Raw genomic sequence first — 23,201 nt, forward strand, 5'->3', positions numbered from 1 at the left:
GAATTGAAAAGATGGAGAACACCATGTCTCTTATAGCCCTGATTACATCCACTTCCTGGTGCTGCCTTCAAGCCTCCTGAAAGAAGGCTTAGCAAGGGCAGAGCCGTGTCCTCCCTGCCACGCCCCAGATGCAGACATTAGGCATATTTTATGGGACTACCCTGTAGTGAGTTTGTTCTGAAGTGTTCTGAGTTGAGTGCTGGGACTGGTCGTTCTGGGTTACACTCTATAGAGTGATGCATACTGGGGAGGTATAAGCGCCCTAAGGCTGGAAAAGTGGTAACTAGATTCTTACACTTAGCCCTCCTCTTAGCTAGATGTTCAATCACAATGAAATTGAAGTCCCATCCCAGCCTGGTGTATCCCGCGGGAATGATATGATGGCTCATTGGGATGGGGTGGACGCATACTCACTGCATAGAGGAGGCGAGAGGTCTATGCTAGCGTCCAGTTGCCTCCGCCTGGGATGAGCTGATAATTACTTTTAAAGAAACCACACAAGACCACTCCAGACCCCTTGAGAGGTCTGTATCCACATTCCCACACATACATGGAGCACACTCTATTACACTGGATGTAGTGCAAGACTCCTCGCCTCATCGACCTATTTCAGGTCTATATGTAGACCCAAACACTTGATGAAAGTCTTCAGATTATAGGCTATTCTCAGCAAAGCTTATGTACTTTTTATCTTTAAAATCTTAATAAAATAGTTTCTTTAAAAAAAAAAAACAAAGACAACACCAGTGTCACCATAGGATACGGCCATGGTAGAAACTGCTATTCCTGCGCCCATCATTGATGGCATGCGCTTCAATGTAATGAAACCAGTCCCTACAGTTTTTCTTGAGTAGTGAACTCTTCATGCTGTCTAGAGGATTAAAAAGTGCATTTTCAATACAGTAGGAATGTGCTAATGATACTGGATATACTAAATACTTCCCAACATATCCCCTACTGGCCTCTGAGATGCAGCAGCTCAACAACGGCCGCTGTGGCGTCGCCGAGTGATGAAAAACACAAGGACAAGACCATCAGGGAAAATGAGTGGTCAATAGGACTGTTTCGGGCACACCTGACTATCACCATTGCTCAAAGACACTTTTATAGAGGGGATGGGGTATGTCGTTTTCTTCACATGGAATTTTTATGTAAACTTGGAAAAATAAATTAGGTTGTTAAATCTGAAAAAAATTTAAAATGATTTCTTCTTGGAAAACTAGGGGCAAATGTGTCACTTTAAAAGTTAGGAGTGAGCTGAACTCGCTGGGTTGCACTCTGTGGTATTCCTCGTAGTTACATAAAAATTCTGCCAAAGGGTTGAAAATATGCAGCTTGCGCTGCAATTTAGCACCGGTACCATGAGCAGTGCTGAAAAGTTACCTAAAACAGCACCAGCTTTGCGCAACAGCGGGCGCCCTTTTAAGTTTATTTTGCTGCCGCTCGAGTAGAAAATCTACTTGAGCGGTAGCAAGTCTACATGAGAGGCAGCCCTCTGACTGCGACAGCTCATGATTGCCTACCATTGCCTGCGGCCGCCCAGGTCAGAAAATTGCACGAGGGGACACCAAATCTCTCTTGTGCATGCCAACTCTCATTTTATGCTGCCTCGCAGTGGCGTAATACAGTCCCCCTAGCACAGAGGTCTTCAAACTTTTTTACTCTGAGCCTCCCCTGAGCAAAATGTTTTGAGGTCGGGCCCCCCTCCAAAACTTTATGGCAAGGATTGGGGGAGCGGGAGGGACATGGCTGCGTGAAGGGAGCGGGGCTTATGAGATGATTTCAGGAATACCTTTTCTATAGCTTATGAACCACAATAAATATGAGACTTATAAAACAGCAAATGCATCAAACAAAAACAGATATCCCAAACAAACTGCTCCCCATAATTGGGGTACTGTGAGCCCCTCACACTCTTTGACCCCAATACAACTATACTTGCTGCACTAATGATAACTGCAGTCCTGAGTAGCAGGCTACCTCCTCTGCCTCTTTTACCCCTTCCCCACCTTGATGGATCATCACCTCTGTCCTGTGCTTGAAAGGACAATACGCTCGGATGCCCCTTTTTTTAAAGGTAGACAGTCATTATTGTGATGCAGTGGGCCCCCCAAATTCCTGGGCCCAAGTCCTTCTGCATCTGCATCTACTCCTTTATGATAACCAGCAGTGGCCACTTACACACTTGGCAGCAGTACCAGCTTCACTAATGTCCCTTTAAAAAATAAAAACTTAATTGTCCCCTTCTTTGGGGTATCTCTCTAAAGAAGCGGTCTCTGGCCATTTGTAAACATTTGCATAGAGTTCTCACTATTCTGGGCCTTCTCTTTGACAATATCTATGAATCTCGATCCTTTCCTCTGTCTCCTAGACCATTTCGGTGAGGCCCCTAGGATCGAGAGGATTAGGGCTCTGCATCTGAATGCAACCCTACTGGCCTTCTACCTTCTACCAGCCACCCCATAGACTCAGCTTTCACACAAAAATCTTCCCCTGAATGGTTAATACTGACTTTGACATGCCTGTGCCTGAAATTGAAGTGGGTGGTGGTAGTGCAGAAAGTTAAAAAAGAAACTGGCCTTCTTACCAGCCATTAATTGATTGAGTCACTTAAAGCCAGGGCCACTGGAATTATGAGTTTCTGCAGCAGCAGCGCTTTCCACATAATTATCAGTTTACCGCATTTGCTAAATAATCTCCAGATTTCAATGACAAAAAACTTGATTCTAGCTCAAACGGAACACAAGTTACTTAAAGCGGGACAAAGTGTTCTGGAGCAGTGGAAGGCCCTTTGCAAAGACTGGTAATCTTGCAGTTGCTTACTGCTGTATTTGGGTGTTAAACTGGTACTAATGAGGTGAAATATTTCCCTTGACAGCGTTACCGTGAGTTAAAATGACAAAATATTGAAGTAATGCTAACTACAAAATGTGGCGCATTGTGCCGCATAATTTTCCTTTTCTTGCTGGATAATTTAGTAAAACCTGCCGCATAATTGTGCTGACTAATTACAGTGGATCTGCTTAAAGCTTTATGGGGGCAAAGATCTATTCTTTTTAAGATGTAATGTAAAGGAGTTATCAGCCTGGATCTGGAATAGTGGAGACACTTACAAAAATGTCTGCATTAGATACAGTTTGATTACTTACTATTAAAAAGTATATTTTGTAAGAACTTGTTTTATCTCAATCACTGCATCATTTTGCAGCAGTCTAGCTTAGAGTATGGAAATACTGTTTTAAAATAATGACTTACATATATATTCACAGTGCTTTCTGCCACAGGCTGGGACTTCTTAGCACTATAAACAGGGCCATTGTAATTATGCGGCAGGAGAAGGCCAAATTATGCAGCATGGTTGACTAAATTCTGCAGCAAGCAAAGGCGAATTATGCTGCATATTTTCTAATAGCATTACCGCACTATTTTGCTATTTTTACACTTGTTAACATTGTGCTGGCCTTTATTACCCCTCATAAGTACCACATTAAAACCCGCATATAGCAATAAACAACAGAAAGGTGACCAGTCAACCTTTAGAAAGGGCCTTCCACTGTGAGGTAACATGTTTTGCTGCATTTTTTAATCTGCAAATTATGCAGCAGACGATGGATTATGTGGCAAATGCGGGAAAACCATAACTGCCTGAATGATTCATGACTGAAAATAGGGACAGAAAGTCACATTACAAATGAATACATACTTTTTTATTTAAGACCCTATTCAGTGTCAAAGCAAGGTCTTTGCAGGCTCTTTAAACATACATGGCTAGCATTATTTCTATTGGCAACCCTTTTTTGTATTACTTTTCATGAAATGCATTTTCACACTACAGCAGTAGGTTTAAAATGCAAATGTAAGGAATAGGCAGAGTCGGGGCCCAGGGGGTACTGAAAAAAGAAAATAAACTAAGCTTAGGTAGCAGTTTCCAAATGCATGGAAATGGTCTTTAAAGACCCGTGAAAAACTCGGCTGTGCTGGAGTCTTAATAAGACTCCAGACACTGCCCAGCCGAGCGCCCAGCAGCACACCCACTGATCTCTGGCCCCGGGGCACTCTGAGGCCTCCAGAGTAAATGAAGACAGTCTGGAAATGCAGCGAATAAACATCGCTGCACTTCCAGGTGTCTTCATTTACATGTGCTTGGAGAGGCCTTTGTGCCCCCCTGGGAACCCATCCACGCCCCCCCAGGGGGGCGCGCCCCACAGTTTGAAGAACTGTGCCCTAGCACCTGCGGTGGGGGGGGGGGGGGCACCCAAGCTCCAGGCAGGAGCTCAGAACTCTGGCAGGACAGCTCCTGATTTAGTCCAGAGGGGTCCCTCCACGTACCATGTTGGGGGGGGGGGGGGGGGGGGGGGGGGCTCAAGTTTTGTTATGCCAGTGCAGATTCGTGGGAGAAAATGTCCACCATGCAGCAATTGGCATAATTGGATGGAACTTGGTGTTAAGAGTAACGCAGTGTGACCAAAATTCCGCCAGTTCTGCAGGAGGAACAAAACATTCCACCCACCCCAATTTAAAATACAATGGGCCAGGGACATTGGTCAAAACTAGATTTATTCTAGAGGCATTTTCACAGGAAGACTTCGGTTGTCTCCCCCAAGGAGATTTAAAGAACATTTGGGTCAAATTGTGCAATTTATAGCACACTAGAAAAACCCCATCAGCTGAAGGAGAATCTGATCCACATACAATATTAGGGGCAGGATAATGCCACTCCAGAAATTTGGCATGAAGCCTTTGTGACGCCTTTGGCTCGCAAGATGACAGTTGATTGCTCACACTTCCACACTTGCCAACATTTGAGTAGAGGAGAGAGGGAAGTTTTTGTAGAACAAATCTTTGGATGACTTTATTTTTCAGATTTAGGGCCATATGTCTCAACAAACCCTTTTGCGATTCCTAAATAGCGATTTTTAAGGAATCGCTATTTAGGAATCGCAAAATGGTATGTATAAAGAAATTAGTTTTTTTTTTAGCGAATCCTTAATCTTCCTTATTTGCGAATTCGCATTTTGCGAATTCGCAATTAAGGAATCATTTCCAATGCATTCCTATGGGCCAGGAGGCCCATAGGAGTGATTGCGAAATAATATTCATATTGCAAATTCGCAATTTGCTAATCGCAATATGAGAATTATTTCAAGGGTGCAGGGGTGTCTCAAAGACACCCTGCTGCACCCCTGAAATGTACATGAGTGTGCATATGGCGCACATACATGCCCTATGGGCATGTGTGTGCATCACATGCCACCTTCAAAAATGCCAAATTGTGCATTTTTTGAAGAATTTGCAAGTTACCATCAACTACAAGTTGGTGGTAATTTGCGAATTCTTAACCATAATTCATAGCCCAAAAATGCTACATACATAGCATTTAATGAATCGCAAAATTGCGATTCCTTAAATGCTATGGCAAAATAAGGAATCGCAAATCTTTGCTATTCCTTAATTTGCGAATATTTCATACATACCAAAACATGCAAAAAGGCCTTCTGCGATTCGCAAAAGGCTTGATACATATGGCCCTAACTCTCATTGAAGTGAATGCAATTTCAGGTGAGCGGCAGCTAAAATAAGGCTATTTTTTATTTAAAAATATGGATTCACTGCACTGAGTAGAAATATCATGGCAGGGGTGGGTGCTGAAATGCCATGGCTGGTTAGTGAGAGGGATCAAGAATACTGGGGTCCCCCAAAAAGAAGCAGCGATATGGGGGCACCCACTAACAATTTGCCACCCCTGCAAACAAAATGCTCTGGATGCTCTTCTATGTTGCAGTGGAAAGTGGTGGGCAGTGTGTTCTTGCTTTATTTTGAGGGTGCTGTGACCTGTATAATGTTGTTGACTTCTGTCCACAACATTATACAACATTGCTGCAGCAGTGATATCTGAATAGACGCTAGCACTGATATCGGAAGAGAAGGCTGCATTGATATCTGAAGAGGCCCAACACCTGCAGGTCTGCTCAAAGCTGAAGTGGCTCTGACGACAATATGTACAGGGCCGCTGCTGCCAGTGCAGTGTTTGGAGACACATGACGAGTGTTAGTACATTCCCTTGATCTCGCGCCTGCTTGCTTTTTCTGTCGTTGGGAAGACCTAGAAAGTCCTCTGGCCAGACAATGAGATGGCTAGCCAGAGGGAACCCAGCGGTCCTTCTCCCATGATGAATGGTGGGATTGATCAATGTCCACTCTGGTGTCGTTATGGGACACTTCCCTGCATCTGTTTGAGGATGTACAGGGGTCCCACCCACATTTCCCAGAATAGTGTAATATACCGGCCTGTTAGAGCATATACATTCTCTCACAGTTACAGGCAGTGCACCCAAGCCCGCTCCTTAGCTCGTCAGTCTGTCACCTATTCTGAATTCTCGATCCCAAATCTGCCCGCCTAAGGTAACTCTTAAATCAATGTTGTATTTCAGCTTTCACTCTTCAGCTGCTTCTGTTTCCTGTTTTATTGTTTATTTGACCTGTTCCAATAATTGCGCAGGCGCTGCCTGTGTGTGATCCCCAAGGTGTGTTGGTGAGACAAAGCTTGTTGCAGCTCCCACTGCGAAGTTGGAGAAACCTTGAGCAGCCTCTGCAAGCCATAAAATAAAGAAATCTGCACAAAGAAAAAAAATTAAAAAATACTAGCAAATTGTGCGACACTGCCATCGTTCCAATTAAACAATTCTGCTGTCCCGTGTAAAAGGCAGCTCCTTACGTTTCTTTGTTTAAGCCACTGGCCACTGAGCAGAGGGGGGTCCTGTAGACACTGCCCGCTGTCTGGTAAGACGGGGTGAAAAAACATAACAAAGCCTCATTAACTAGTGAATGGTCTTTTTAAAGACATGTTAAGTACTTGGGTGTGGCTGGCGGACAATCACACTTTGAGATCTGTTTATCGGCATGTGGTTAAATGTGTGTCTTTATGGCTGAAAGTGCTCCTGAAGCTATATTGTACACGACCCTGCACACATAAATCCCCACAGGCACATTTTACAGCTAGTGAAGGGCTAAAAGAGATCTTTATTTTTATTTATTTATTTATTTTACAGATTTATAGAGCGCATGGCTGCCCATGGGCGTCCCAGCGCTGATAGACAAGAACCTAGTGATAACCTAGTGATAACCTAGTGAGAAATATTTTATGGGAAAAGCCATGTTTTAAGTGCTCTGCGGAATGAGAGAAGGTTAGGTTGGGCTCTAAGGTTTGAGGGGAGCGAGTTCCATAGTTTAGCCGCGTTAAATGAAAACAGTCGGCCGCCTGAGCGGGCTTTTCTGATCCTGGGTACTGAGGCTAAATTGCAGTCGGAAGAGCGGAGCGTTCTTAAGGTGGTATGGGGTGAGATAAGGTTTTGGAGTATGGGAGGGGCCTTGCCGTGCAGAATCTTATGGGTCGTGCAGAGTGCCTTAAATTGGATTCTCTCTTGAACGGGGAGCCAATGTAGGGCCTTCAAGGACGGTTTGGCTGAGCATCGACGATGGGTTCCTGTAAGAATGCGGGATGCCGCATTTTGAGCCGTTTGAAGTTTTGCTAGAGCTTTTTTAGGGGCCCCCAGGTATAGGGCGTTGCCATAGTCCAATCGGGATAGTACAAGGCCGTGGATGAGGAGTTTGCGGGATTGTGCCGGAAGCAAGGGTAGTATTTTCCTTGCTGATCTTAGCAGGCCATGACAGGTTCTAGCAGTTTTCCGCGCTTGGGCTGAGAAGTTGAGCTCTTCATCTAACCAGATGCCCAGGCTCTTAATTTCTGGTTTGGACACAGGGGGAGGGCCCATGGCTGACGGCCAAACGGAAATGGAGCTGTATAGAGATTTGTTGCCTAAAAACATTATCTCGGTTTTTTCGTTGTTTAACTTGAGGTGGGAACTACTCATCCATTTCGTTATTTCGATCAAACAGGTGTGAAGGTTGGGAATGGAGTGGTCTTGCTGGTTAAGGGAGAGAGTGTCGTCAGCATAGGTCAGTAGTTTGATACCGTAGGGGGCGACGACTTTCTCGAGGGGGGACATATAAACATTAAAAAGGGTTGGGCTCAGGGATGAGCCCTGGGGTACCCCGCAGTTGATGGCTGTAGGCCTGGACGTAAAGGTGCCCTCTGTCACCTGGAAGGATCTGTTTGTGAGGAAGGATTCTAACCAGGCCAGAGCCGTTCCTGTGATTCCAAGATGTTTGAGTCTTTGGATCAAGATTGAGTGGTTGACGGTGTCGAATGCAGCGCTGAGATCCAGGAGGATCACTGCCACTGATCCCCCTGAGTCTATGATCTTCCTTGCCTCTTCGACTACCGCCAATATTGCGGTCTCGGTGCTCTGGCCTGGCCTGAATCCCGTTTGGGAGGGTTCCAGTAGTTTGTTAGATTCGAGGTATTGGGAGAGATTTTGGTTGACATGTTTCTCAGCTATTTTGCTGATACCTGGGAGTAGGGAGATCGGCCTGTAGTTGCCGAGTTCCAGTGGATCAAGGTGGTTTTTTTTTAGCAATGCTTTCACCATTGCTTTTTTCCAGCTGGGAGGGACGATGCCTAGGGTGAGTGAATTGTTGATAAGTTTTGTCGGATAAGGTAGAATGGTAGGTCCGACTAGTTTCAAAATATTAAGTGGAGCAGGGTCAGTTGGGCTACCACTTGTGATGGAACTGAGTATTAGGAGGGTGGTGTCAGTTGTAAGCGGGGTGAAGGCTGACAGTTGAGTGGTGGGCAGGTTGACGTCCGGGGGGGCAGTAAGGGCATCCGGGGGGGTAGAGGGAAGTAATTTGATGATGTTAACAATTTTTGAGTTAAAAAATTCTGCAAGTTCATTGCAGCGAGTAACTGAGGGTTCCACCAAGGGGGGGGGGGGGGGGGTGGCTCCGGTATTTTGAGGAGTTTCCTGGCTATTTGATACGTTTCTCGGGCTGAGTTGAGGGATGATTTAATTTTCTCCTCGAAGTAGTTGATTTGTGCGGCTTTAATTGCTTTTTTGTAAGTGAGAAGAGTAGTCTTGTATTCGATTTTCCTGGTGTGGTCAAAAAAGTTTCCTCCATTCTCTTTCTGATCTTTTGCAGGCTTTTTTTTGGAGTCGCAATTCATCAGTGAACCAGGGGGAGGTGGCTTTGTTCCGTGGATTACAGGAGATTTTTTGGGGGAGAGTTTTGTCTAGAGTGTTGCCTATCCATGCTGAGAATTCTGCATCAGCGCTGATGGGGTTGTTGTTGAGTGGAGGCGGGGAGCTCTCTAGATGTTGTTTCCAGATTTCAGCATCTAGTTTAGACCAGGATCGTGAAGGCTTGCTAGGGGGGGGGGCAGTGGGCGGGCCCATCCAGTGACCGTGAGATGGTTAAGAGGGGCATGGAACCAAAATGAAAGACGACAGTCGTACCGCAGCGCCTTTGTGCTGGCAAAGGGACAGGAGCCACGTTTTCAAAACAAGCCCTCAAAATGCGGACTGTTTTCACTACTCACCTCCCTCCTACTTGCTATACTTCCACTGGCGTCGTCTTGTTGCTATGGTTACCACCTGTAGTGATCCGCATGTGGGCCCCGCCCGGGCCCACAACACCACACCACCCATTAGCAGCATTCATCTCCTTGTAACTCCAAGGCCCTTCCCTTCTGTAAATAGCATGAGCATCAGCTTCATCCACCTGTCTCTTCCGTACTCCTTATGCTGAAAGGACGGACTGATGATTCCAGTAAGTTACATGTATGCTTTTCAAATACACATACCTTGATTGCCCCCCTCCCTGGAATGTTGCCTCTCATTGGTCATGTATTTACCGTATTTTCCGGCGTATAGGACGACCCGGCGTATAAGACGACCCCCTACTTTTCATGATGAAATGTAGGTTTCGTCCTATACTCGCCGTATAAGACGACCCCCACTTCCGCCGGCTGGAACCTTCTGAAGTCCCCTTTCCATGTCCATGAACTGAGCGCTAGTGACGCTCCTCTACTTCCGATGAACGTGAAAACGTGAGGATTATGGCGCCAGATCAGCGCATACACCGCTGTGTCTCTAGGATGAAGACGCGGGACTGCGCTGTTTCTCTAGGATGAAGACGCGGGACTGTACCGGTGAGTAACTGTGCACTAAATCATGTGCAATTTTTGATTAATGTAACCGGTAAACGTGGGAGTGGAGCGCGCGAGTAGAGCCCAGGTCATATTGGAGGGTTCCACGTCGGTGGAGCGTTGCTTCCACTCATCAAAATTTAGTGTCCGGCGTATAAGACGACCCCCGACTTTTGAAAACATTTGAAGGGGTTAAAAAGTCGTCTTATACGCCGGAAAATACGGTAGTCGGATAATGGTATTCATTCGATTGGCAGTGTGTGTTGTGAGACAACGTATTATGTACGCTCTGCTCAGTAAAAAAATGGACATCATTTCTGAGGTCATTGAGTTCGCAAACTTGTTTTGCGATACTGGTTGTGACCCAGAAACAGCGACACATCTTTTATAGTTGCTGGTATAAGTGAAGCAATCCTTTTCTAAGAACAGTGGTTAAAATTTAGTATCTGGACAGGCTTTTTAACTTTCTTTTTTTCCATGCGATGATGGTCAATGCAGAAGTCAACATGTTGTACTTAAGAACTTCAAAATGTAAGTTAAATCCAAGAAAGTTCGTGGTCACTATCTGAGTTCAGCAAGCGCAATTTTAGGACGTGCAAATATGTAGTGTTTGGAACTTCCAGTGTCGCACTGTTCTCAACTTGAGCACTGTGCCACCTAGGGACGACACTGCTTCAAATGGCTGTTTAACCAAAGTGTACCTGTTACGATGAATGCATGCACATCACTGCTGTGTTCCTTTCCATGTCAGCAGCTTCTCTTAGATAGTCTGTGTGCTTACATTGGCGCTGGACCTTTCTGAAAGGGTGACAGAGCAAGTACAACCCTAATTCACAGATGTGTTGGAATGCTGCCATGTACCTACTACCTTACACTTTTTTTTCCTAGCCTTTTGAAACAAGAGTTGCTGTAGAGCATATGCTAGCCCTCCTCTGATACCGAACTTTACACAAAATATAGAGCCCAACTGGATTGGATCAATCTAAGAACCCTCCCGTCAACCTAAGGAGAAAAGAATCGCCACGGAGAAGACAGAGGTATTCTAGGCATGCAGGCCTGGCAGGGACATTGGAGTCGGGGTGACAACAGGCACGCCTCTCCTCTTCCACAGAGGAGACATAGGTATTTTAGGTGAGCAGGCCTGGAGGTGACATTGGAGTCTGTGTGACAACAGGCACGCCTCTCCTCCTCCACAGAGGAGACATAGGTATTTTAGGTGAGCAGGCCTGGAGGTGACATTGGAGTCTGTGTGACAACAGGCACGCCTCTCCTCTGTGTACCTAAGGAGCACTATTAAGTGCCTTAATATATATCCATTTACGGATGCCAAGCAGGTGGTTTAGTTGTGCTTGACGTATGTATGGTAACTTCTATAGTTATATCAGCATTATGGAATAGGGGTGGATTGTGGTAGTATAGTCTGTCCTGACAAAAGCCACAAGCATTTGGGAACATAAGTGGCGGAAACATGTTGACCCCAGGAGGAAGTAGGGGTAACAAGAGCCCTGAGACTTCCTAACTTTTCCCGTTTTTAATCATACCATCTGGTTCCCCGATTAAAACGTTAGGCCAACCAGATAGGTACTTTTAAAGAGTAACTCTACCCCCACTCACTACCCTATTCCTTTTCCAACAAAGTGCTACCGTGTACCTCATAGGTTGTCACATTCCATGTTCTGCAACGAAATGGATAGGAATTTATGATGAGGCATGCCACCAATTGGTACCCCTGATGGGTGAAAGTTCTTTAACACAAAAGGATTATTTTCTCCTTCGGCTGACGGGAGGGTTCTTAGATTGATCTAATTGAGTGGGGCTTTATTTTTGTGTAAAAAACATCTGACTCCAACTTGAATTAAAGATGGTTGCTGGTGTTTCTCTCAGGCTAATCCATAGTGGGTCACTTTGCAACATTGACTGTGCCAGGATGCTCACCCTCCTCACATGGACTAGTTCAAAATGAGGAACACTTTAGACCCCACATTTATTTTCAGATGCTTTGTCTTGCTAGACATTTGTTACACTATGAGACTATTGGTTTGTTACATAGCTTGAGTCTTACTGCCCCAAAAGACATCAACAGAAACAATAACCAAGGATATCTTAAACAAGGATATGCAACACCTGGTCATAAGTGTGTTTACAAGTGGTACTCAGAAATGTTTGTCTAAAATCTCCAACTGGATGACACATACACTGCTACAGGTCGTAAAAACAGCTTTCTAGCCCTCTGCTGAGATCTATACTGGTATTAAAGGCCCTGAATCCAAGCCACAGGGCCTTTAACAACCAGTATAACCCTGTTCAAAAGGGACACTGGAATATTCCACCCACTAAGGGTAGAATGTTCTGAATTAAAAAGGGAAAAACACAAACACAAATACTCAAATGTTGAAGCATAAGACGTATTCCAGTCATTATTCGCCTTGAGCACTTCAATGTCTTTTGTGGAGCTCCCAACATACAATATATTGTAGAGGGTGGCTTTAAGATGCAATATCACAACACCATTTCTCATCGGACATATCGCACACCACTTTACAACAGACCCCATAAAGCAGAATACTGACCATACACTACACACAGCCTTACCAGGTAATTAACTGGTTATACAAGCATCCTATAGCACCTGCTATGGTTAGCTACTTAGAATACATATACATTTGTAGGGCAATAACCACCCATACTAACTGAGGGCATATGTAAACAAGACGAGCAACTCTTTAAAAATGACGCTCACCCTCCTGACCACACACTGTATAAAACCAAATCAGACTCCAGTTCGCGATGGAATCAGCTGGGAAGTCATGTCATTGGCGACTAAAGATTTGCTGCAATGTCATACTAATGAAGGATGCACCTAAACAAGCAGAAATTGAAAATAACAGCATGTTAAGTCATAGAAATGCTCTCAAAATGGCCCAATACACTGCAGAGGCAGAATTATAGTGGACCAGCACTGTTACTCCTCTCTGTTGTAGTAGAGATCTGGTACATATCTCCTATTCTTGAATAACCTGTATTGGACACCTTCTATTGAAACACATCTGAGAACTAAAGGTTCCCAATAGATCCACTATTATAAAATAAATACTTTTTGATATGTTTTACTTATAATCGAAATTCTGAATGAAAATAAAGAAATCAAAACACAATACGTGAAACTGAACACTTTGCGAAGAATTGATTTTATGCTAGGTTGGCATCCTTATGTCATAAAGTGGATCTTTTTGATAGCAGTTGTAAAGAGAAAATGTTAATACAAACTATGTGATGAAAAATAACCTCATACATTTCTGTTTGTTTTCTTCCAAAGGGACGATGCGTCCAGTGAGGAGGAACTTCTATGACCCATCCTCGGCGCCGGGGAAAGGAATTGTCTGGGAGTGGGAGAACGACAATGGCTCCTGGACACCGTACGATATGGACATCTGCATCACCATCCAGAATGCCTATGAGAAGCAACACCCCTGGCTTGACTTATCTTCTCTGGGATTCTGCTACTTAATCTACTTCAACAGCATGTCCCAAGTAAATCGCCAGACGCAACGGAAGCGCCGTTTGCGGCGACGCATGGACCTGGCATACCCACTCACCATGGGCTCCATTCCCAAGTCACAGTCTTGGCCTGTGGGCACAAACTCTGGCCAGCCCTGCTCCTGCCAGCAGTGCCTGCTTGTGAACAGTACCAGGGCGGCATCCAATGCTATTTTGGCATCTCAGAGAAGGAAGGTGTATTCTGGCAATGGCACTGGGACCATGACTGTCCGGCAAAGCAGCACCTTCAGTGGAACAGCGCTGTGGTCCACTGCCAGCGCACCTACTGGAGGGACAACCAAGATGGAACAGGTGCGGACACCAAGTGGCACACAAGTGAACACCTTCTCCCGGAGTCAGAGTGCCCCTGCCACCACACAGCTTCCAGGACAGAACAATCTTAATCGTCCAGGGACTCGGAGGGCAGCCATTTTGAGCACCCGGGCAGCCATTCCTCCTGGGTAAGGCTTTTTCCTTCTCTTCGCTCATGTAATGGCTCCATGGTACTGAGCTCCTTGACTGTCTTACACATGCTCTGTTATTGACACAGGTTGTTCAATACCCCAAATCTCTTTCGTTTTCAGCCTCTAAGAAAGGCAGATTTATTTGTGGGAATTAATATATCATTCAATTGTTCAATTGCCTCAGGCCACTTTTTGTTTTTTTCGTCTAGAACATGTTTGTCTGCTATGTTCAGTATTTATTGTAGTGTGTCACCCTATCACTACAATCTTTCTATGTTCTCTCCTTCATGACTTGCTCTTAGCGCTCCACTTTTGCCCTTGACTGTCTCACTTCTTGTTCACATCTTCACTAAAATGTATCTTCTCTCTCACTGTCTTTCTTGATCTCTGTATGCCCTTCTCACACGACTACTTATCTCATTATCTGCATTTCCTTCACCATCACTCTCCCTCCTTGCCTTTTATTTCCCTGCTCTCTTGTGGTCATTGAGAGTCGTAACAGTAACAAATTGCTTAGGATATCGCACAAAAGACTAATTCCTTTACAGAAATACTGTAGTGGGGAACGTCATCATATACAATCTCATATTAATTCCTCCTCATTCCATGGTTTTATCATTTTTTCTTTGTAACAAAATTTCAGTTCATACACTATATCCTATTGGCGTCCCCAAGCAAATATCCTAGTTCAAGTTGTCAGGTGTTATTTATTTATCTATTTGTGTTTATGTAAATTACTACAAGTAGATGGTATCTGCCCCGGGCACTTTAAGGGGGAACGGAGGTGAAGAAGGGCATACGGAGATATTATTGACACTCTGGCACGGTCCGGTGCTGATCGATTTTAGGATCTTCTTTGTGTGGCTGCTGTTGTGTTTTTGGATCAGCTTGGGGTTGGTCCAATTAAAGGAGATATTTTGGTGCACATCTAAATCCAAGTGTAGTTGCTATGTTCATTGTAAATTATTTATTGAACTGCATGCATAAAGATATCATGATGGCCAAGGCTTCATTTATTTGTTCAATGTTCTTATACAGTGCTCTAGCACCCACAAGTATTTAGGCACTTTATATTGAAACACAAACAAAACAGTGACTAAATAGATGGCATTTAACTAATAACACACACAAAGTTCTTTGGACGTCTGTTCCCTAAGTTGCTTCATAAGTCAGTAAATAAGTGGTAAGGAGAGGAGCTATTGGATAGGACTTCAGGAAGGATATGTTGGGGAGATAAGACTGAACTGAGGAAAAGACAGATTGTGTTTGTTTTTACGTGTTTCCTGAGGGTTATGAGGATGAATTGAGTACTGACATTTGTTGGTTGCAAGTTCCAAGTTGAGAAGGATCTGAGAAAGATCTGTTCTGGGCAAAAGTCAGTTTCAATTTGAAGATTTCCTTTCTCTGGTCATTCCGCTGCAGAGATTGCTTTTGCCTTCTGAAATGAGAAGCAATGCAGTGAGGTAAGGGATTATTAATATTTACTATACTGTAGGACAGCCAGCCTTCATGAAAAAGCACAGCTCACCATCATTTAGCCAATGGGTTTGATGGTGATGGAAACCAGTTTTAGGCATCTTCTCAGCCAGCTGAAAGAAGAGACTAGGTAGGCTTATGTGACACAGGAATGGCTGGCCTAAAATGGTTAGTGTTTCGCTTAGCCAAACATGATCAGCGGAGGTACATTTTCAGTCCTGTGGATAACTTGGTGGGCTGGGAAAGAATCTTGAAGGGTTATGTCCTGTGAATGAAGTGATCTGACCCAAACCTTTTAACCCCTTCCACGCTGCGCAAATTTTCACGCTGTGCGGGGTTTTATTGAGTGGGCGGGATTCGGACAGCCCCCGGCCGTCGTCAGCTCACGACCACCGTGATGTTGGACGGCTGGGGGCCGTCCGAAGCACACAAGGGGTTAATAAGCTAGGTAGAAGACAAGATGGTTGAGTGGCCGACCTCAGATGTCTGGATAGTTGGAAGAGTTGAAAGACGTTATCAAGAGGTTCTGTGGTGCAGCTGTGAAGTGCCTAGTGATGTACTGAAATACGTTCTTTCCTTGATCGGAGTCCTCACTGCAGCTTAAACAAGCATTTACAATGCAATGGTTTCGCCTTTGGAAAAGTTAGAGCTATTGGCATTGTAAATGACAAAATTTGTATTTATGTGTTAGTTTTGAAAACAGATAAATAAATGGCATTGTCATTTACATTGCCATTAGCTTAATCTCTGCAGTCACTCTGCACTCCCTAGCAGTCACTCTGCAGTCACTCTGCACTCCCTAGCACTCCCTAGACTCTCTGCAGTCTCTAGCACTCCCTAGTCTCTCTGCAGTCCCTAGCACTCCCTAGTCACTCTGCAGTCCCTAGCACTCCCTAGTCACTCTGCACTCTCTTCTCTAGCACTCCCTAGTCACTCTGCACTCTCTAGCACTCCCTAGTCACTCTGCACTCTCTAGCACTCCCTAGTCACTCTGCACTCTTTAGCACTCCCTAGTCACTCTGCACTCTCTTGCACTCCCTACTCTGCACTCTCACTACTGTGCACTCACTACTCTGCACACTCACTACTCTGCACTCCTTACAAAGATCCGTTACAATTAAAATAAAATAAAACGAGGTGTAAAAAATTATATGAAGTAATCTTCCTCGAGTTTTTCTAGCACCCGATTCTCTCCCTTCCTTCCCCCTTCTAGCTCCCCACCTCACCTTCTGCCCACACTTTTTCAGATAATGCTGTGAATGGGTGCAAGTATTTATTTTACTTAATGCAGTTTTATATAGCGTAAACTTTTCTAGCACCCGATTCTCTCCCTTCCTTCCCCCTTCTTGCTTCCCACCTCACCTTCTGCCCACACTTTTTCAGATTATGCTGTGAATGGGGGATGGCGGGCAAAGAGAGATGGGGTGAAGGAGGGACGAGGGGGTCGTAGGGAGGGGGGTGGGGTGCCAAGGACGGATGGTGGACGTGGTATACAAGGACGAGGAGGGATGGAGTTATTGGGTGTAGGGACAGGGAGGGTCGTAGGAAGTGGGTACAAAGGGAAGGGGCCGGAATGGAAGGAGGGAGACGAGGGAGGAGATGAAGAGAAGAAACGTCAGGAGAGCTGAAGGAATGGGGCCGGACAAGCTGGCTGCAGAGGGAAGAATGGCTGAGTGAAACCGGGTAGTGGAGAGAAGGAGGGACGAAGTGAAGGAGATGTGAGAAGGATAGGATGAGAGGGTTGGAAGGGAGCCTGGCTGAGGCTCGGCAGGGCCTGGAGCTGAATAACAGACGGGATGCAGCGGGGTCTGTGTGGAGTGATGGAGGGGTAGGTGAGGCGAAGTGTCGTGAACTGATGGTGGGAAGAAGGGGCACCAGAGGAGAAGACGGACTCAGGAGAGACAGGCAGGGAGGAGGAAATGAAGGGGAGGTGGACTGAGAGATTGGGGTAACTGGAAGGCGTCTTGGAATGAAGGTTTGGCAAGTATAGAGCCGGACAAGAGTGAAGGGATGGGTGAAAGGGGCTTAGGGGGTCGTGGTAGATGACACTGGTATAACAGGCTGGTGGGTTAAGGCCCCTGCCACTGGGAGGTCCGAGTGCAACGTGCAGGTCTTAGCTTTGAGTGCCCTGAGGGGGTTCAACTGCGTCGGTGCAAATCAAGAGTGCCAGCTGCACAAATGCGTGTACCATTTGCGGGCCCAGTGCTAGCAAGGTAGAAACAAACTCCTTATCACACGTATATCAAAATATAGTTCTATATAGGTGTTGCCACCCGTTTGACACAATTGCAATACGTAGTCCTTGGTAATACAGGTATTCAATTTATTCTTGAATGTTGCAAGTTCTCCACACAGCCGACACGTGTTTCGTCGTGACCGAGAGTATAACCCAACGACTTTTTCAAGGCTGTAGAAGTTCAAAATAAAGAAATATATGTTGCCATTTCATGTACACTTTCTTTACCATCTTAAAAAACAGGGTTCCTTCTCCTGAGTTCAAAAGATTCTAGGTGGTATTACTGTCCCCAGTTAGGGTTGTTTTCCATCAATAAGAGGGATTGGAATGTTACAATGGTTACCAAATTCACAAATTCATATATCTATAAGTGGCCCACATGTATAGTTGAAAGACATGAAAGACATGAAACAATTTTATGAAAACTTTTTTCATTCATTTATTTAAAAAGAGACATTTTTATAAAAAATGTTTGCTAATAGCACATTCTCGTATTTAAAATCATATACATCAACATTTATAATCAGTTTCAGAAATAAAATCATACAGTATTCCTTAAAAGTTGCTGATCTAGCAAGGTTTCACAAAAACATTACATTAATAATATCATCATTACTCTTTCGAAAAAAAATTTAAAAATAGATTTCCCCCAAAAATCTATTTTGAATTTTTTTTTCGAAAGAGTAATGATGATATTATTAATGTAATGTTTTTGTGAAACCTTGCTAGATCAGCAACTTTTAAGGAATACTGTATGATTTTATTTCTGAAACTGATTATAAATGTTGATGTATATGATTTTAAATACGAGAATGTGCTATTAGCAAACATTTTTTATAAAAATTTCTCTTTTTAAATAAATGAATGAAAAAAGTTTTCATAAAATTGTTTCATGTCTTTCATGTCTTTCAACTATACATGTGGGCCACTTATAGATATATGAATTTGTGAATTTGGTAACCATTGTAACATTCCAATCCCTCTTATTGATGGAAAACAACCCTAACTGGGGACAGTAATACCACCTAGAATCTTTTGAACTCAGGAGAAGGAACCCTGTTTTTTAAGATTGTTGACCCAATCCTTTTCCTGGTAAAAGGGCAGCTCCCTCCTTACAATTGTTGATCACTTTCTTTACCATACATTATAGTGTTAGTCCGAAATTACACAGGTCATGTGGCCCCTGTCATGCACAGTTCCGCTCAAGTGTCCAATTTGATTGATTACAAGCCATATTATACACATTTTTTCTCCTCAGTGAGCAAGTGTGATCCACATCTTGATAAGGTGTCACATTGACAATGTCCATGTACCCACATATCTTTAGTTTGAAATCACATTTTGTTTGAGTATCATTTGAATGTTTATTAACACATAATGTACCTCATTATCTTTATAGAGGTCTATGATCCCGTATGGTCTGGAGAGATCTGATATCTAAGTAACCTTATTAAGGCGTGGGTTTTGTATCCAAGTTTGTGTTGTGACCGTCATGCATCTTGGTGTGTGTTAAGAAACACCCCGAACCTACACCATGTGTCAGGCATTCTCTTCTAAAATATAGTGAAGTATTTCGTGCTCATGGTTGTTTTTAAATTTAAACAACATGTAGTGATATGTGATTGATATTTCAACCATAAATACCTATTTTCAAATCCGTTTTCTTTTACTGTAAAATAAAGTCATTTTTTAGGTCATATCTATCAATTTTATAGATGAGTAACATGCTAACATTGATTTTACGTTTATTCTCATTAGTTAACTTACTTAGTATGCGGTGATAATTCCAACCCGCATAGGGGTTCTACGGGGGTCTTCTGATGTAATATCCACTATAATATGTCCAAAGAACTCCACTTCACACTTTGGTTGAGTTTGGCTGAAAGGAAGTTTAGTATCCTTATTAGTATATATTTGGATCCCAGTAGTTTTAAGTAAACTCATTATCTCATTGTTATTCTTTGACCTTTCTATTTACATGGAAAAGAAGGAATGAGAACCAGGTCATGGAATGCGAATCAGAAGAAATAGACAATGTTACTGTAATGAATTTGAGTGATGCTGTTTTGACTGAGGATATGATCTCTGTATTGCAGAAGGGTATGAGCTTTTGTCCTAATGATATTGGGGATCTATGTACCACGAAAATAGATTTGTTTAAATGTATCCGATGTCTTAAACTAAAAACACACTTTGATTTGAATAAGACTACAAATAAAGATCTGCAACCGAATCTTGGTGTATTGATATGTAATGAACAATCAATTGAGGACATTCAAAATACTAGATTATTGTTATCCATTACTGACTGTGAGGATGAGGTTAACACAATGGAAATGGTAATGAGAGATCTAGAGATACACATGGATTACAATATATCAAGCAATCTTAAAGATAAGTCCAAGTGGACACCAACTCTAACTGCGGGAAATAGCATTGATGTATTTCACAAGCTCGTATCTGCAGACTTGGATAAACATGAAGTTAAAGAAACAGCATCACACATACAAAGAGACAATCTAACACATAGGGAAAGAATAGCTCTTAAAGAACTGAGTGAAGACGAAACACTAACAATCAGGGAAGCGGACAAAGGGGGCAACATGGTGGTCATGAGTACTAGTGACTACGATACAGAAATATTATCACAACTGGCTAACCCTGAATGCTATGAAGAATTATTACATAACCCTATGTGGAAACTCACGGACTACATCAACTTACACCTAAAAAAATGGCATGGATCAGGTCTCCTGGACGACAATGAACACATGTACCTTAGAGTTGATCGTCCAAGATACCCATGCATATATACCCTCCCCAAAGTACATAAAACAGACAAATTTCCCCCGGGTAGACCGATCATATCAGGTATTGGTGGACCAACAGAAAGGATATCTGAGTATGTTGATATTTTTTTAAAACCACTGGTTGGGAATCTTCCATCCCATATCAGGGATACAAAACATATTTTGGGTATAATGGCCGACCTAGCCTGGGATGATACCATGTCATTAGTCACCTTAGATGTGGTATCACTATACACATGCATCAAAAGAGAAATAGGCTTAACTGCAATCAAGAAAATGCTAAGCAAGAGAACTGCCAGCTCTTGGTTACATACCGAGATGCTTGTAGAAATGATAGAACTTATACTTGACAATAATGTGTTCCTATACAAGGATAAGTGGTACAGACAAAAACAAGGTGTAGCAATGGGCTCCAGGTTTTCACCCTCGTACGCGAACCTAGTAATGGGTTGGTTCGAGGAGTTGATGATCTGGGGCCCATTGGGCACAGAATGGAATGACTCAATTCTTTACTGGGGCAGGTACATAGACGATTGTATCATGATCTGGACGGGAACTCCAGACAAACTACTTGAATTTCATGTGTATCTAAACAGCAATGAGTTTAACATCAAGTTCACAATGGAATCAAGTAAAACTAAAATACCATTTTTAGATATAGAACTCCTTGCTGACAATGATAATATCCACAGCAGACTATTTCGAAAACCGACAGCGTGCAACTCACTCTTGCATGCGTCTAGTGCTCACCCTGCACACCAAATACGAGCTATTCCGTATGGTGAACTTATAAGAACCAGACGCAACTGCAGTAGAGATGAGGAATTTGAACAGAATAAGAAAGGAGTTCTGAACAGATTCAAGAATCGTGGCTATAATATGAAAATCCTAAGAAAAGCCGAACTGAGAATAAATAAGATCAAAAGAGCAGATACTTTAAAGGAACAGTCAAGGAACAAAAAGAAAGATGACAAGATAAGACTAGTAACAGGCTACAATAACTGGTCTGGAATACTAATGAAGAGCTTGACTAAACACTGGCAACTGCTTAGAACAGATACTGCCCTTAAGGGATACATATCTGAGAGACCAACACTGACTTATAGAAAAGGGAGAACAATCAGAAACTTACTAAGTCCAAGCTATCCAAATGTAAAAACCCAAGACAGTTGGTTGGATAAACATTCAAAGGGATTCTATGGTTGCAACAACTGCAGTGCGTGTAAATTGGCCTGCAAAAAAGTGACAGAATTTGAGGGTCCTTTTGGGAGAAAATACCTCATTCACACCAATATCAACTGTATGACAAAATTCGTGACATACGTCCTTGTCTGCAAATGTGGTAAAAAATACATTGGCAGTACTATACGGATGTTAAGGGAAAGAATCAATGAACACATCAGGGCGGTTAAACAGGGGTATATGCGATACCCTGTGGCTGCCCATATGTCAATCTGCCCCGCACAAAAAACACATCGAATGTTTGAATTCTTTGGAATAGAACATACACCCAGACATCCTCGAGGCGGAAATAGGGAGCTTACACTAAGACAGAGAGAGGCTCTCTGGATCATGAAAATGCGCAGTGTGGAACATGGTTTGAATATTGACCATGAGCTACATTACTTTCTAGGGAAATAGTAGATACATGGTGACATTGTAGAATAGAAGAAGATTTCTGATAATGTGACTCATGTTTTCTAATGTATGAATAATGTATTCCTGATGAATTATATATATGAGATGTGATAAAATAACCATCCATTAATGTGAGTACCATGACTATGTACTGACCCTACATGATGTAGAGATCAGTAGTTCACTGAGAAAAACTTATGAACACATAAGTGCACCTTTTGCGACTTTTTTTAATTACACACGTTTTAGAATACTGGTAAGTATTAAATTGATGTAGCATCACCCTAAAGAAAACACTCACAATAGCACATTATTTAAAGGGGCAATGTGGTTAATATGCATGACACATCGCTAAGCGGTCCGCAATTCATCACACTTATCAACAGAGATTTGGCCTTCCATAATACGCTTTACCGCATGGGACACAACTACGTGCCTCTGTGGATTATCTAAAATCGAAGAATATCTTAACTCACTGTTATGAAGGATACAAAAATAGTTCCATGATACAAAATAATCAAGAGTTTTATTTAAGCTCGTATGAATCAAAATGAATGAATAAATGTTTCTGACTGAACTCTAAAGAACAGCTTAAAGATCCTGTTGGTTTAATTAAACCAGTGACCAAGACGCTTTTAATAAAATTAGTGGTGCTACATATAGATTGGGTTTAATAATAAAACGAGCGTGTATAAAATAAAATACGTTTCAAATAATTGAATCACTTAAATAAACCCGATGGATAGGATAAATGAGGATACCTAACAAAAATTATTGTGTATGTCTCAAAGAGCCTCATCACTACTGATATATTCTTTTAATATATATGCCCATAATCAAATTCTCATTAAAAAGAACACTATAAGATGGCGCCTATTTCGCCACAAGAAGTTGTGTTTAGATAGACCCACATGACCGCTCTGAGCCATTTGACGGGGATCGGTGAAACGGGGATCACGTGACCCTTAACAACCAATCAGGTACGTCCGCTTGAAA

The 23,201-nt window shown here is 43.0% G+C and overlaps 1 protein-coding gene across 1 annotated transcript in view; it reads left to right on the top strand.

Annotated features, from left to right (window-relative positions):
* The window catches only part of DTX1 (deltex E3 ubiquitin ligase 1), a 448,016-nt gene that overhangs the window by 133,336 nt on the left and 291,479 nt on the right, over positions 1-23,201 (top strand). The window contains exon 3 of the mRNA XM_086943241.1: positions 13,361-14,042. Coding sequence (XP_086799367.1) covers positions 13,361-14,042 — 682 coding nt within the window. The remainder of the gene's footprint in view (positions 1-13,360; positions 14,043-23,201) is intronic.

This window comes from Lissotriton vulgaris, chromosome 11, assembly GCF_964263255.1.
Source record: "Lissotriton vulgaris chromosome 11, aLisVul1.2, whole genome shotgun sequence".
In the NCBI taxonomy this organism is placed as follows: Eukaryota; Metazoa; Chordata; class Amphibia; order Caudata; family Salamandridae; genus Lissotriton; species Lissotriton vulgaris.